Source organism: Balaenoptera physalus (assembly GCF_965194825.1).
Source record: "Balaenoptera physalus genome assembly, chromosome: 2".
Lineage (NCBI taxonomy): Eukaryota > Metazoa > Chordata > Mammalia > Artiodactyla > Balaenopteridae > Balaenoptera > Balaenoptera physalus.
In genome coordinates this window covers 67,790,600-67,806,603 of record NC_138883.1, presented here as the reverse complement: position 1 = coordinate 67,806,603, position 16,004 = coordinate 67,790,600, and the positions used below count along the sequence as shown (strand labels likewise).

The 16,004-nt window shown below is 35.2% G+C and overlaps 1 protein-coding gene across 6 annotated transcripts in view; it reads left to right on the top strand.

Annotated features, from left to right (window-relative positions):
• SCFD1 (sec1 family domain containing 1) overlaps positions 1 to 16,004 on the top strand; it is a 132,001-nt gene that overhangs the window by 11,346 nt on the left and 104,651 nt on the right. For all 6 annotated transcript variants that reach the window (XR_014261130.1, XR_014261131.1, XR_014261132.1 and 3 more), the window contains exons 3-6: positions 334 to 422; positions 3,326 to 3,416; positions 13,782 to 13,904; positions 15,174 to 15,261. Coding sequence is in view for 2 of the 6 variants with exons in the window: in XM_082452126.1 (XP_082308252.1) it covers positions 334 to 422; positions 3,326 to 3,416; positions 13,782 to 13,904; positions 15,174 to 15,261 (391 nt within the window). In the remaining 4 variants the exon portion in view is untranslated. The remainder of the gene's footprint in view (positions 1 to 333; positions 423 to 3,325; positions 3,417 to 13,781; positions 13,905 to 15,173; positions 15,262 to 16,004) is intronic.

Genomic DNA, 16,004 nt, shown 5'->3' with positions numbered 1-16,004 from the left:
GAGTCTGCTGTATGTTCCAAGTCCTTTATTATAAACTAAGATGAAGATTTTATAGTCTCTGGTATGTTTTTTAACTTAGAAAAAGTATTTTATAAGAAAAAATTATATAATAATTTATTTTAGCCCAAGTAATAATGCTTTTAAGAATGGATTACTAGATGAATGGACATTTTGGTAAATAATTATGGAAAATATTAAATTGAGGTAAGTATAAGAATTCAGTATATTAAAATAAAATGTACTTGAACATAATCTTAATATTGGGTTCTCTGTTGACTGTTCACTGATAATAATGTTTAAAAAAACGCATGACTTTTGTTTTGTTTCTGCTAGGTGCTCATTTATGACAGATTTGGCCAAGATATCATCTCTCCTCTGCTCTCTGTGAAGGAGCTGAGAGACATGGGAATCACTCTGCATCTGTGAGTTTTAACGTGTTTCTAGTAATGGCATTTGTTTTCAAATACATTGTTTTGTTTTCTTTTGTTTTAATAAATGTATTTATATCTTATTTATTTTTGGCTGCATTGGGTCTTTGTTGCTGCACACGGGCTTTCTCTAGTTGTGGCGAGCAGGGACTACTCTTTGTTGCAGTGCACGGGCTTCTTACTGCGTTGGCTTCTCTTGTTGCAAAGCACAGGCTCTAGGCGCGTGGCCTTCAGTAGTTGTGGCCCGTGGGCTCTAGAGCGCAGGCTCAGTAGTTGTGACGCACGGACTTAGTTGCTCTGAGGCATGTGGGATCTTCCCGGACCAGGGCTTGAACCCATGTCCCCTGCATTGGCAGGCGGATTCTTAAGTATTACACCACCAGGGAAGTCCCTCAAATACATTTTTAAAAATGTCTTTAGCCACCCTGAAATCAAATTACTAAGGGACATTTATCAAGAAAATAGTATTAGGTTATAGTACTTGCATATAGAGAACATTTTTTCCATTATCTTGTTTTATTTAACCCTTTATTTCTGAAGTTAAAAATAATCCTCAGTCTGAGAATTTGAAATTTCATAATTTAAATTTTCTCTCTTGTGTCTTTTCCTACAGACTGGTTTACTCTCTTATGTAAAGGAAAATAACTGGTTGTTTCAAGGTCTCTTTCAGCTCTGAAAATTTTTTATTTCTTTAATTCAAATACACTTTTTAAAAAGAGGAATACCTAAATTAGTATATCATTAATATGAAAAATTTAAGTAACTAGGAAGTAATGACTTAATCACCATAGGGAACTATCTATGTTGTCTTCTTAACTACTAAATTTATTTGATTATATTCCTTATGGTACGTCTCATAAATAAAACAAATTGCATTACTTTGTAGACTTGGCCTAATAGAACAATAGAACATTTAAAGAGGGGCTGTATACATGAATAGCTACTAATACTTTTATGTACTGAAGGAGTCCAGTTTTACGGTGTTCTAACTTAGTTGCATTTTGTTCTTTTATGACGTTATAATCAGTTTTCAGTCTGTGATATTTTAATATATTGAATTATAGTGTGCTCTTTTATTGGGAATGTGGTTTTAGATTTCCAGTGAGTGGCGTATCAGAATCTTGTTAAATTCTTCAATTCTTCAATTTTATATTGAATATTTGTTTTAAATTAATAGAATATTACATTAATTCTAAAATATACTTTTTACTTTTTAATTTAATATTTCTGAAATTAAGGTCTACTTAATAATGCCATGACATAGTTTAATTGGCAGCATTTTCTGCCTGTTTTAATAATATGTTTTAAAATTGATAGCACCTTAGGTTTGATTAAACGTGGTATTTGGCAGGTTCTTCCTCTCATTTTTATGTCAGACTTAAACTACACATTTGTTGGTGGTGACATGTTAATGCTTATGACCTAAACTGGAGTTAAGCTTGATGCCATCCTTGAAAATGATGGTTTATTATAAGCATTGGTTACTATTGCTACCTTACTATTTAACTCCTTTATTTTATTTTACTAATAAAAAGACTAAAGTTTGTAGGGTTCGAGTGATTGTCCCATGATTGTACAGGTAATTAATAGCAGAGTCATGGCCAGATTGCTTGACCACTGTTTCTGGGCTGTTTGTCTACTGAACCATAGTGACTCAGAAACAGTGACTAATAACAGTGAGGCCTCAGTACTTCCTTAAGGAGTGACAAGATATTCTGCCAGTTTGAGAGTTGTGCATTCTTGCTGCCCACCTGTTGCTATTGCCATCAGAGCATGAAAGGATTACACAGCTACTCTGGTAAATTCCTGTGCACCTTGCCTCTGACTATTCTTCCTTTCTTGCTGGGGAATACTTCATCAGTTACTTTATATTCTGCAAGCTGGTTTAGGCTGATTTATAGGAAACAATAATTACAGTTTCCAGAACATGAATTGGTGGTTGTAGCCCTTTAGGTAGTTGGACAGCCAGTGTAAGAAGACAACAAACAATGGCTGCCAGCACATTATAATCCTTCTGGTGTTAGCAGCAGCCAAACAGAGGGAAAAAAGTTATCAAATGCAGGCTCACTGGCAGCATGTGCCTCTTTGACTCTCTCCTTTATAAGGATGACTGAAATAATTGTATATATAGAAGGATGTATGTAGATTGTGTATGGAATATTGCGTATAGAAGGATGACTAGAATATTGTAGAAATAGAACATTTCTCATATTTCCTGATATAAGCATGGTGAAATCTTACAGTGGAGAATAAAGATATTTTCTCAGTTGATATTGGGATATTTGAATGAATATACTTCCTGAACTGTAAAAGAGAAAACTATCAAGTGGTACAATCTATAAGATGCTTAGCCGATCTCTTATGCATTCTCTTACGAAGCAACAAGTAGAACAATATAGATTGTCTTAAAGTTTTAAGGAAGCATTCGTATACCTTTCATTTAAAAAATATATTTGATTTTATTTATGGTTAAATTTTTTCATTGCTTCTAAAGATAGTTCCAGCTTTCTGTTTTCCCTCTCAGAGAACTGTACTTTCCTCCCTCTTACCTCCCCCCACCATATTTCTATGAAAAATGGGAATAAAATTGATTTTGAATGTGCTTTAGTTCTCATTCAAGGAGAATATTGGTAGAAGAGACTGACCATAAGAGGTATTAGAAATAAGGTGATTGGAGTACAAGAAATGAAGACTGAGATTAGGATCTTACTAATAAATAATACTAACATTGATATAAGGAGAAAGCTGGGTTAAATAATTAATTGCATCAAGAGCTTTTAGAGTACTGGTCACTGTCCTTGAACTGGTGAACTAGTTTGAGAAATACTGTAAAATTTTTAGCTATCTTTTTAGATAAGTGACTAAGAAAAAAGTTTTATATTCTTTATGTGTCCTAGGCTTTTGCACTCTGATCGAGATCCTATTCCAGATGTTCCTGCAGTGTACTTCGTAATGCCAACTGAAGAAAATATTGACAGAATGTGTCAGGTAATATGAGTTCTTAGTTTCCTTATTCTTGAAGGTGGAAACAGATTTTTTTTCAAAAAAAAAAAATCTTAGATGTCCAGTGCGAAAAATCAGAAATTTCCTTAACCCAATTTGCCACTTCGATTTTTGAGACTATCTTTGAATTTTAAATAGACTGAAAGATTTAAAATTTTTTGGCTGAGGAAACATTATTTTGATTGAGACTGAGTCTGGCGTTAAAAAACAGAAAACCTAACTATATGAGCTTTTAAAAATAAGGTTTTATTTTTCTAAGATAATAGAAAGTCTGAATAGGAAGTCCAGCTTGGTATAGCAGCTCTTTTAAGTAATCAAAGATCCAGGCCCCTTCTGTCTTTTTGAGCTGTCATCTTTAGTTTGTTGTTTTTCACTGTCTTGCTCCTTGCTTCACGGATGCAAGATGGCAGCTGCAACTTTAGACATCACAATATATGTTCAAGGCAAGAAGAAGGGAGAAATTAACTATGCCAGCCCTGACTGTTGATTTTGGTCAGGAAAGCTAAGCTTTCCCAGAAGCTCCCAGAAGACTTTTCATTTATGTCTCACTGGATAGAATTAGCATCAAGGGAGGCCACAAAAGTTAATATTTAGATGAGTGTATTGTCACCCCCAAATAAAATCTGTATTCTTTTAGCAAGGAAGAAGGGGAAAATAGATATTGGATAGGTAGCTAACGGTGTCTGCTATAAGTCACAAGCATCTTTACTTGTTATTGACCGTTGAATCAAATTACTTTGTTTGTTAGTGAAGGTCACAAATTTTGTGTCCTATAGAGCTAATAATGCCCAGCTTTCTCTTTTACCCTGCATAAACCCAACTATGCCATTTTTAAAAGAAGTACGATTTACCAATCCCTTCTTCCTTCCTTGTTTTAAAACATCTTTTTTGACATATAATTTACATACCATACAATTTACCCAAAGCAGTTCATTGGTTTTTAGTATATTCGCACAGGTGTGCAGCCATCACCATAATGAATTAAAGAACATTTTCATCACCTTAACTATTACATCCCCAACCCCTGAACCCCCATCCCTGAGGTACTATTTGTTTCTGTATATTTGCCTGTTCAGCATATTACATAGGAATGGAATCATATACATGGTCTGTTGTATCTGGCTTCTTTCTCTTAGCATGATGTTTTCAAAATTCATCCATACTGTAGATGTTATCAGTACTTCTTTCCTTTTTATTGCTGAATAATATTCCATTGTATGGATATACCAAATTTTGTTTATCCATTTATCATTTGGGTTGTTTCCACCTTTTGGCTGTTGTAAGTAATGCTACTATAAACATTTGTGTACAAGTTTCTGTGTAGGCATATGTTTTCATTTCTCCTGTGTGCATGAACACCTAGGAATGGAATTGCTACGTCAAATGGTAACACCATGGTTAACCTTTTGAGGAACTGCCAGACTATTTTCTGAGGTGGTTGCATCATTTTCTATTCCCTCCAGCAGTGTTTGAGTGTTCCAGTTCCTCCAGATCCTCGCTAGTACTTCTTATTATCTGACATTTTGATTGTAGTCATCCTACTGGGTGTAAAATGGTATCTCGCTGTGGTTTTGATTTGCATTTCCCTGATGACTAATGATATTAAGCATCTTTTCATGTGTTTATTGGCAGTTTGTATCTTTGGAGAAATGTCAATTCAGATCCCTTGTCCAGTTTTAAATTGGGTTGTCTTTTTATTGTTGTTAGAGTACTTTATATATTTTGAATACTGGACCTTTATCAAGTGTATTATTTGCAGATGTTTTCTCCCATCCTGTGGGTTATCTTTTCACTTTCTTAATAGTATCCTGTGGAGCACAAAAATTTTTAATTGTGGTTTTAAACTTAATTTCATTTTTTCTTTAGTTGCCTGTGCTTTTGGTGTCATATTTAAGAAACCATTGCCAGCTCATAATTGCTACTGAACTTGCGGTATTGAAAATACAAATGTGTATTTCTTAGAAAAAGAAAAAGAAACCATTGCCGAATCTCTGTTTTGTTTGAAGATTTTTATAGTTTTGGGGCTTGTATTTAGGTATTTCATACTTTTTGAGTTAATTTTTATATGTGCTATAAGGTAGGTATCCAACTTCATTCTTTTGCATGTGGCTATCCAGTTCTCCCAGCATCCTTTTTTGAAGAGACTGTTCTTTCCCCAATGAAGTCTTGGCAGCCTTGTCAGAAATTAATTAAAAATAGATAAATTGGTTTATTTCTGGACTGTCAGTTCTTTTCCATTGATTTCTGTGTCTGTCCTTATGCCAGTACCACCCTGTCTTGATTAGTCTTGCTTTGTGAAAAGTTTTTTATTTTTTTGTTTTTGTTTTTTTTAGTGTGAGAGAAAACAGATGGAAATAGAAAATCAGAGGTTAAGAAATAACCCTATACTCTTAAACTTGAATTGGAAATATCAGTATGAACTCATGATATATTATCTCCTTAAAAAAAAAAAAAAAGGATTTCCTTACTCTGCCCACTGAAAAAGCATAGAAACAGTGACAAACCCATTAACAGTGCACATGCTAGCTCATAGACTGCTGTTGACCTGAGACGAAAACACTGCCAAATATTTCTCCAGCAAAGATGGGTTTATTCAGTATTAGCAGAGAATTGCAATTTGGGGTCTGCAACCATGCCAAACCACATGCAAGTCCCGGCATGGCGAAGGAAGGAGAGCACTTACATAGAGAGGAAAAGGACTTGTCAAAGCACCTGGCCAGTAAGATGGGTACCTCAGAGTTCTAGAGGAGTTCCCCAGGTAAGGATAACCTTTTCTAAAAAGACTTTAGCCAAAAAAGAGGTAGTCTGTCTTCAAGGAAAGTCGTCAGTCCAGTGTGAAAAAATACAGACCATAACGAAAACAAAGAGCTCATGGCTTTGCATTGGCTGAGTCCTTGCCAGGAAAGGAGTCTGTCTTCTTCCTATTGGGTTCTATCGTCACAGGGTGTGAGAGCTCCCCCTTCTGGTCTCCCAACTCTATTTAATTGAGTTTTTTGTTTATTAACTTATTACATTTTCCTTTTTTTAAATTTAATTTAATTAATTTATTTTTTATACAGCAGGTTCTTATTAGTTATGTATTTTATACATATTAGTGTATATATGTCAATTCCAATCTCCCAGTTCATCCCACCAGCACCACCCCCCACCCCACCCCCACTTGCCCCGCTTGGTGTCCAAAAGTTCTCTACATCTGTGTCTCTTATTTCTGCCTTGCAAACCGAATCATCTGTACCATTTTTCTAGATACCACATATATGCGTTAATGTACGATATTTGTTTTTCTCTTTCTGGCTTACTTCACTCTATATGATGGTCTATAGGTCCATCCAAGTCTCTACAAATGACCCAATTTCGTTCCTTTATATGGCTGAGTAATATTCCATTGTATATATGTACCACATCTGCTTTATCCATTCGTCTGTCGATAGACATTTAGGTTGCTTCCAAGGCCTGGGTATTGTAAATAGTGCTGCAGTGAACATTGGGGTGCATGTGTCTTTTTGAATTACGGTTTTCTCTGGGTATATGCCCAGTAGTGGGATTGCTGGGTCATATGGTAATTCTGTTTTTAGTTTTTTAAGGCTGTTCTCCATAGTGGCTGTATCAGTTTACATTCCCGCCAACAGTGCAAGAGGGTTCCCTTTTCTCCATACCCTCTCCAGCATCTGTTGTTTGTAGATTTTCTAATGATGCCCATTCTAAACAGTGTGAGGTGATACCTCATTGTAGTTTTGCTTTGCACTTCTCTAATAATTAGTGATGTTGCACAGCTTTTCATGTGCCTGTGGCCATCTGTATGTCTTCTTTGGAGAATTGTCTATTTAGGTCTTCTGCCCATTTTTTGATTGGGTGGTTTGCTTTTTTAATATTGAGCTGCATGAGCTGTTTATATATTTTAGAGATTAATCCTTTGTCCATTGATTCGTTTGCAAATATTTTCTCCCATTCTGAGGGCTGTCTTTTTGTCTTGTTTATGGTTTCCTTTGCTGTGCAAAAGCTTTTAAGTTTCATTAGGTCCCATTTGTTTATTTTTCTTTTTATATCCATTACACTAGAAGGTGGGTCAAAAAAGATCTTGCTCTGATTTATGTCAGAGAATGTTCTTTGTACGTTTTCCTCTGAGAGTTTTAGGGTGTCCAGTCTTAATTTAGGTCTTTAATTCATTTTGAGTTTATTTTTGTGTATCGTGTTAGGGAGTGTTCTAATTTCATTCTTTTACATGTAGCTGTCCAGTTTTCCCAGCACCACTTATTGAAGAGACTGTCTTTTCTCCACTGTATATTCTTGCCTCTTTTATCACAGCTTAGTTGACCATAGGTGTGTGGATTTATCTCTGGGCTTTCTATCCTGTTCCATTGATCTATATTTCTGTTTTTGTGCCAGTACCATACTGTCTTGATGGCTGTAGCTATGTGGTATAGTCTGAAGTCAGGGAGCCTGATTCCTCCAGCTCCGTTTTTTTCCCTCAAGATTGCGTTGGCTATTCAGGGTCTTTTGTGTCTCCATAGAAATTTTAACATTTTTTGTTCTAGTTCTGTAAAAAATGCCATTGGTAATTTGATAAGGATTGCATTGAATCTGTAGATTGCTTTGGGTAGTATAGTCATTTTCACAATTTTGATTCTTCCAATCCAAGAACATGGTATATCTGTCCATCTGTTTCTGTCATCTTTGATTTCTTTCATCAGTGTCTTATAGTTTTCTGAGTACAGGTCTTTTAAAAAGGTAGGTTTATTCCTAGCTATTTTATTCTTTTTGTTGCAGTGATGAATGGGGTTGTTTCCTTAATTTCTCTTTCTGATCTTTCGTTGTTAGTGTATAGCAATGCAAGAGATTTCTGTGCATTAATTTTGTATCCTGCAATTTTACCAAATTCATTGATTAGCTCTAGTAGTTTTCTGGTGGCATCTTTAGGTTTATCTATATGTAGTGTCGTGTCACCTGCAAACAGTGACAATTTTACTTCTTCTTTTCCAATTTGTGTTCCTTTTATTTCTTTTTCTTCTTCTCTGATTGCTGTGGCTAGGACTTCCAAAACTATGTTGAATAATGGTGGCAAAAGTGGACATCCTTGTCTATTTCCTGATCTTAGAGGAAATGCTTTCAGTTTTTCACCATTGAGAATGATGTTTGCTGTAGGTTTGTCACATATGGCTTCTATTATGTTGAGGTAGGTTCCCTCTGTGCCCACTTTCTGGAGAGTTTTTATCAGAAATGGGTGTTGATTTTTGTCAAAAGCTTTTTCTGCATCTGTTGAGAGAATCACATGGTTTTTATTCTTCAATTTGTTAATATGGTGTATCACACATTGATTGATTTGCGTATGTTGAAGAATCCTTGCATCCCTGGGCTAAATCCCACTTGATCATGGTGTATGATCCTTTTAATGTGTTGTTGGATTCTGTTTGCTAGTATTTTCTTGAGGATTTTTGCGTCTATATTCATCAGTGATATTGGTCTGTAATTTTCTTTTTTTGTGGTATCTTTGTCTGGTTTTGATATCAGGGTAATGATGGCCTCATAGAGTGAGTTTGGGAGTGTTCCTTCCTCTGCAATTTTTTGGAAGAGTTTGAGAAGGATAGGTGTTAGCTCTTCTCTAAATGTTTGATAGAATTCACCTGTGAAGCCCTCTGGTCCTGGACTTTAGTTTGTTGGAAGATTTTTAATCACAGTTTCAATTTCATTACTTGTGATTGGTCTGTTCATGTTTTCTATTACTTCCTGCTTTGGTCTTGGAAGGTTATACCTTTCTAAGAATTTGTCCATTTCTTCCAGGTTGTCCTTTTTATTGGCATAGAGTTCCTTGTAGTAGTCTCTTATGATGCTTTGTATTTCTGCAATGTCCGTTGTAACTTCTCCTTTTTCATTTCTAATTTTATGATTTGAGGCCTCTCCCTCTTTTTCTTGATGAGTGACTAAAGGTTTATCAATTTTGTTTATCTTCTCAAAGAACCAGCTTTTAATTTTATTGATCTTTGATATTGTTTTCTTTGTTTCTATTCCATTTATTTCTGCTTTAATCTTTATGATTTCTTTCCTTCTACTAACTTTGGGTTTTGTTTGTTCTTCTTTGTCTGGTTCCTTTAGGTGTAAGGTTAGATTGTTTATTTGAGATTTTTCTTGTTTCTTGAGGTAGGATTGTATTGCTATAAACTTCCCTCTTAGAACTGCTCTTGCTACATCCCATAGGTTTTGGATCATCGTGTTTTCGTTGTCATTTGTGTCTAGGTATTTTTTGATTTCCTCTTTGATTTCTTCAGTGATCTCTTGATTTTTCAGTAACATATTGTTTAGCCTACATGTGTTTCTGATTTTTATGTGGTTTTTTTCCCTGTAATTTACTTCTAATCTCATAGCGTTGTTGTGGTCGGAAAAGATGCTTGATATGATTTCAGTTTTCTTCAATTTACTGAAGCTTGATTTGTGACCCAAGATGTGATCTATCCTGGAGAATGTTCCATGTGCACTTGAGAAGAAAGTGTAATCTGCTGTTTTCGGTTAGAATGTCTTACAAATATCAATTAAATCTATGTGGTCTATTGTTTTATTTAAAGCTTGTGTTTCCTTATTAATTTTCTGTCTGGATGATCTGTTCATTGGTGTAAGTGAGGTGTTAAAAGTCCCCCACTATTATTGTGTTACTGTTGATTTCCTCTTTTATAGCTGATAGCATTTGCCTTATGTATTGAGGTGCTCCTCTGTTGGGTGCATATGTATTTCTAATTGTTATTTCTTCTTCTTGATCCCTTGATCATTATGTAGTATCCTTCCTTGTCTCTTATAACATTCTCTATTTTAAAGTCTATTTTGTCTGATATGAGAATTGCTACTCCAGCTTTCTTTTCATTTCCATTTGCATGGAATATCGTTTTCAACCCCCTCACTTTCAGTCTGTATGTGTCCCTAGGTCTGAAGTGGGTCTCTTGTACATAGCATATATATGGGTCTTGTTTTTGATTCCATTCATTGAGCCTGTGTCTTTTGGTTGGAGCATTTAATCTATTCACATTTAAGGTAATTATTGCTACGTATGTTCCTATTACCATTTTAATTGTTTTGGGTTTGTTTTTGTAGGTCCTTTTCTTCTCTTGTGTTTCCCACTCAGAGAAGTTCCTTTAGCATTTGTTGTAGAGCTGGTTTGTGGTGCTGAATTCTCTTAGCTTTTGCTTGTCTGTAAAAGCTTTTGATTTCTCCTTCGAATCTAAATGAGATCCTTGCCAGGTAGAGTAATCTTGGTTGTAGATTCTTCCCTTTCATCACTTTAAATATATTGTGCCACTCCCTTCTGGCTTGTAGAGTTTCTCCTGAGAAATCAGCTGTTAACCTTATGGGAGTTCCCTTGTATGTTATTTGTCGTTTTTCCCTTGTTGCTTTCAATAATTTTTCTTTGTCTTTAATTTTTGTCAATTTCATTAATACATGTCTTGGCGTGTTTTTCCTTGGGTTTTTCCTGCCTGGGAACTCTCTGTGCTTCCTGGACTTGGGTGACTATTTCCTTTCCCATGTTAGGGAAGTTTTCGACTATAATCTCTTCAAATATTTTCTCAGGTCCTTTCTCACTCTCTTTTCCTTCTGGGACCCCTATAATGCGAATATTGTTGCGTTTAATATTGTTCCAGAGGTCTCTTATGCTGTCTTCATTTCTTTTCATTCTTTTTTCTTAATTGTATTCCATGGCAGTGAATTCCACCATTCTATCCTCCAGGTCACTTATGCATGCTTCTGCCTCAGTTATTCTGCTATTGATTCCTTTTCATGTAGTTTTCATTTCAGTTATTGTATTGTTCACCTCTGTTTGTTCTTTAATTCTTCTAGGTCTTTGTTAAACATTTCTTGCATCTTCTCGATCTTTGCCTCCATTCTTTTTCCGAGATCCTGGATCATCTTCACTTTCATTATTCTGAATTCTTTTTCTGGCAGGTTGCCTATCTCCACTTCATTTAGTTGTTTTTCTGGGGTTTTATCTTGTTCCTTCATCTGGTACATAGCGCTCTGCCTTTTCATCTTGTCTCTCTTTCTGTGAAAGTGGTTTTTGTTCCACAGGCTGCAAGATTGTAGTTCTTGCTTCTGCTGTCTGCCCTCTGGTGGATGTCGCTATCTAAGAGGCTTGTGCAAGTTTCCTGATGGGAGGGACTGGTGGTGGGTAGAGCTGACCTTTGTTCTGGTGGGCAGAGCTCAGTAAAACTTTAATTCGCTTGACTGCAGATGGGTGTGGCTGGGTTCCCTCCCTGTTGGTTTTTTGGCCTGAGGCAAGCCAACACTGGAGCCTACCTGGGCTCTTTGGTGGGGCTAATGGCGGACTCTGGGAGGGCTCATGCCATGGAGTACTTCCCAGAACTTCTGCTGCCAGTGTCCTTGTCCCCATGGTGAGCCACAGCCACCGCCCACCACTGCAGGAGACCCTTCAACACTAGCAGGTAGGTCTGGTTCAGTCTCCCCTCTGGTCACTGCTCCTTCCCCTGGGTCCTGATGCACACACTACTTTGTGTGTGCCCTCCAAGATTTGAGTCTCTGTTTCCCCCGGTCCTGTCGAAGTCCTTCAATCAAATCCCACTAGCCTTCAAAGTCTGATTTTCTAGGAATTCCTCCTCCTGTTGCCGGACCCCCAGGTTGGGAACCTGATGTGGGGCTCAGAACCTTCACTCCAGTGGGTGGACTTCTGTGGTATAAGTGTTCTCCAGTCTGTGAGTCACCCACCCAGCAGGTATGGGATTTGATTTTACTGTGATTGTGCCCTCCTACTGTTCCATTGTGGCTTCTCCTTTGTCTTTGGATGTGGGGCATCTTTTTTGGTGAGTTCCAGTGTCTTCCTGTTGATGATTGTCAGCCATCTTAACAATATTAAATTTTCTGATCCATGAGCATGGGATATCTTTCTATTTATTTCAATCTTTTTATAATATTTTATACTGTGCAGAATGTAAGTTTTGTACTTCTTTTGCTGAATTTATTCCTTTGTATCTTTTTAATGCTATTGTGAATGGAATCGTTTTCTTAATTTCATTTTTAGTGTTGCTCATTGCAAGTGTGTAAATACCCAGTTGACTTCTTTGTATTGATTTTACATCCTGCAACATTGCTCAACTTCTTTTGAAATGTCTCCCTCATTCTTTGATCACTTCCTTACTTTTTTCCATAATAAAATATTCCAGTCTCATCTTGTACTTTCTCTGTCCGAGCCCAAGTTTCAGCCATTTGTCTAAGGAGCCCTGGTTGCTTTTTGTGGAGAATTGTGTTTAGAAATCAGTGTCTGAGCATTAGGTACTCATTGCTGCTAGGATGTCACAGTTCTTGGGTCCTCTCAATGGACAGAGCTAAGAAATACATGTATATCAATATTTATACCAATATTTAATGCTATAAATCTTCCTGCTTATCTCTCTATTTAGACAGATAGATAACCTCTGAAATTGTTTCAATTCAGAAATACAGGATTCATTCTAGCTTTTCCTTCTCCCTTTACAAATTTATAATTTCTTTTGCTGACAGTGAGAAACATGGCTCCCAACATCCTCAACATAATTACTTATTTATCAATTCTCAATTCCTTAACCAATCTCCCAGTCTTTGTTGAACCACTGCTCTGCTCAGCCACCTTCCTCACACAGGCTCCAGACCCTCAGGTTTTCACATTTCAGCATCTTTGAAATCATATGTATCTTAAAATTGATGGTGTGTTACAGAATTTTATTGGCAGCATTCATTCTTCCTTAGTGCTACATAAAACAGCAGTGCCTGTTATAATGACATTATCTTAGATTTGAAGAAATATGCTTATTTAGATATTTATTTGCCTAGAGTTTAAGAATCTAAGTGAATTCGATTTAAGAATTAACATAAGTTTAAATGACACTGTTTTTGGGTGATTGAGAAGGAATAGTTCTAGAATTGGTCATTAGAATTATAACATGTCTGTGTACAGTGAAGGAAATATTTGTTGTATCATCACATGACTAGAAACAGTAGAAGGTAGTGTCTGCCAATTATAATAAGCATTTAAGCTATATAAGAGAGCCACTTCTGGATTTTTTTAAGAAGAATACAAGTATGGTAATTCAAAGCAGTTTTGTATACTACTGTAATGAATAGGATTTTATTGATAATATAATTATAGTATCATAACTTTAATTATTAAAATACATGTCAGTTATATCTGGTAACCAAGTAACCAGTACCTCTTCATAACTTTATTCTCCTGAGATACTTTTTTTGTATCATTTGTATAACCTGTCTTGTAAATATGCATATTATCCTCTAAAACCTTGCTCTTATTGTATCTAAAAGATTTGCATTGGTCATCATCCTTTATACTATCCTATAAGAATGAAGTATTCATTGTATTCATAGGATCTTCGCAATCAACTCTATGAATCATATTATTTAAATTTTATTTCTGCTATTTCAAGAAGTAAACTGGAAGATATTGCAAATGCAGCATTAGCAGCTAGTGCAGTAACACAAGTAGCCAAGGTAAGAGGTTTTGGTTGGCTGATAACATTTTGTTAATGTAAAATTTAGTAATATTCTGAAACCTATAAATCGACATTGGTGTCTAATTTACAAAGGACTGGAACAACCTAAGGAATATTTAGACCCAATACTTCTAGAAAGAGTTCTGATAGTGTAAATTATCTTCAACTTGAACTAGGCAAAATAAACCAAACTAAAGGAACTTATTACTCAATTAATTTGAAAGACATAAATAAAAAGCTGAATCAATTTTTGTTTTGGGCTGGGATTTGTATAATTTTTTTAGCTCAGCTTAGAAATAGTTTGACAGTTGTGTTGTCACAAATTATACCCAAAATATTTTGACATTGTTTTATCAGTGATCACTATAGTCACCATACTATCTTCAGATATTTTGTTAGTTAGGAGAGAGTATCCAAGGGGGCTATATTGCATATTATAAGAAAGAAGGCCAGCAATTCTATATCATAGTCACTTTTAGTCATGTTCGGCTTAATTATAAATAAATCTGTAATATATTTTCTTGGTTGTAGCCCTGTTTTGCCCTTTGTTTCTTGAATTTGGACAAGATATAACTGAAAATTCTACAGAATGATAGAGGGCGAATAAAAGACTAAACAACCATGCATTTAATTCCCATTCTTTCATACTAATAGATTTTTCATTCTTAGATAGTCCACTAACTACTTCTGATTAGTTTTTAAGGCTTGTGTCTTATTATTCTTTCTCTTCCAAAATTTATCATTAGTTTTACATGAAATAATAGGAACAGTTTTCGATTTAACTACATTTAACGTATCTCAGATAGTTTTCTTCATTTTTCTCCGGATTTACACTTCTAAAGAACTAGTGTAACTTTTCCCCACCTATAAATATAGTTCACAGTGTAAAAACAGTTACTATGACTTTCTTAGAGAAGTATGATTAAAATGAATATAAAAATTATAATTGTGGTTTTTCTTCATATTTGATATCCATTCCCATCCCAACCACAATTTGCTTTAAAATTTTATATCTTCTTAAATTTTGTTTTCTGAAACTGTTACTCTCCTTGATAATTTATTGCCCGGAGTCTTGTTTTTTTTTATTGCTTTTTAATGTTAATGTCTCATTCTTGCCCAATTAGGCAATCTACATGCTACATGGTATAATTTTTAGTTATTGAATATAATTATAATTTTTTTCATTTTATCATTAGTAGATTAAATCAAACTAAATGTGCATTCAATATTGTAAAATTGATTTGAAAACCTTTTCTTTTGTTTCTAGGTTTTCGATCAGTATCTCAATTTTATTACTTTGGAAGATGATATGTTTGTATTATGTAATCAAAATAAGGAGCTTGTTTCATATCGTGGTATGTAAAAATAGGAATTTTATAATTCATTGTTAACAAAATGAACAGTGTACTGTAAAAAAACAATAGTAAACATGTTTAGTGCACTCCAAAACCAGCTTTGTTTACAGCACATGAAGAAAGCAAGTCTCAGACTGAGTTCTGTCACATGTAGACAACACTTACTAAATCTGTTTTGTAAGCTCAGTGAAGGACCAATTATCTGACCTTTTAGTTACCCCACAGCAACTTGCATGAATGGTTCACTCATGGTGATTAAGACAGTATCTTAGTAGTAAGATTCAGTTAATCTTTTAGTACTTTGACCCTTGGACAAGAACAAGTTTACTTTGCTTCTCTGTGCTTTAGTTTCCAAATCTGTAAAACGGGAATAATAATACTATCTTCCTCAGAGTTTTTATGGGAGTTAAATGCATTAGTGTATGTAAAATGCTTGGAAAAGTTACTGGCATATCGTAAGCACTCAGAAAAGGTTGGTTAATGTTGCTATTTGTCAAGATCAGACAACAACAAAGAGTCAGCAGCTACTAATGTCCTATTATGGAATGAAGTATTGATGTAAGTACCATTCTCAAATATAGGTTGTTAGACACCCTTGATTCTTACACCCTGTTCATGCAGTGGTAAGATTGAGTATTGGTATTTGATCAAATGCTATCTAACCACCTCTGAAGTTTGTATTCCCAGCTTTGATAAACTGACCATTCCTTGGATGTAGATTAAACTTAACAGACACACACGCA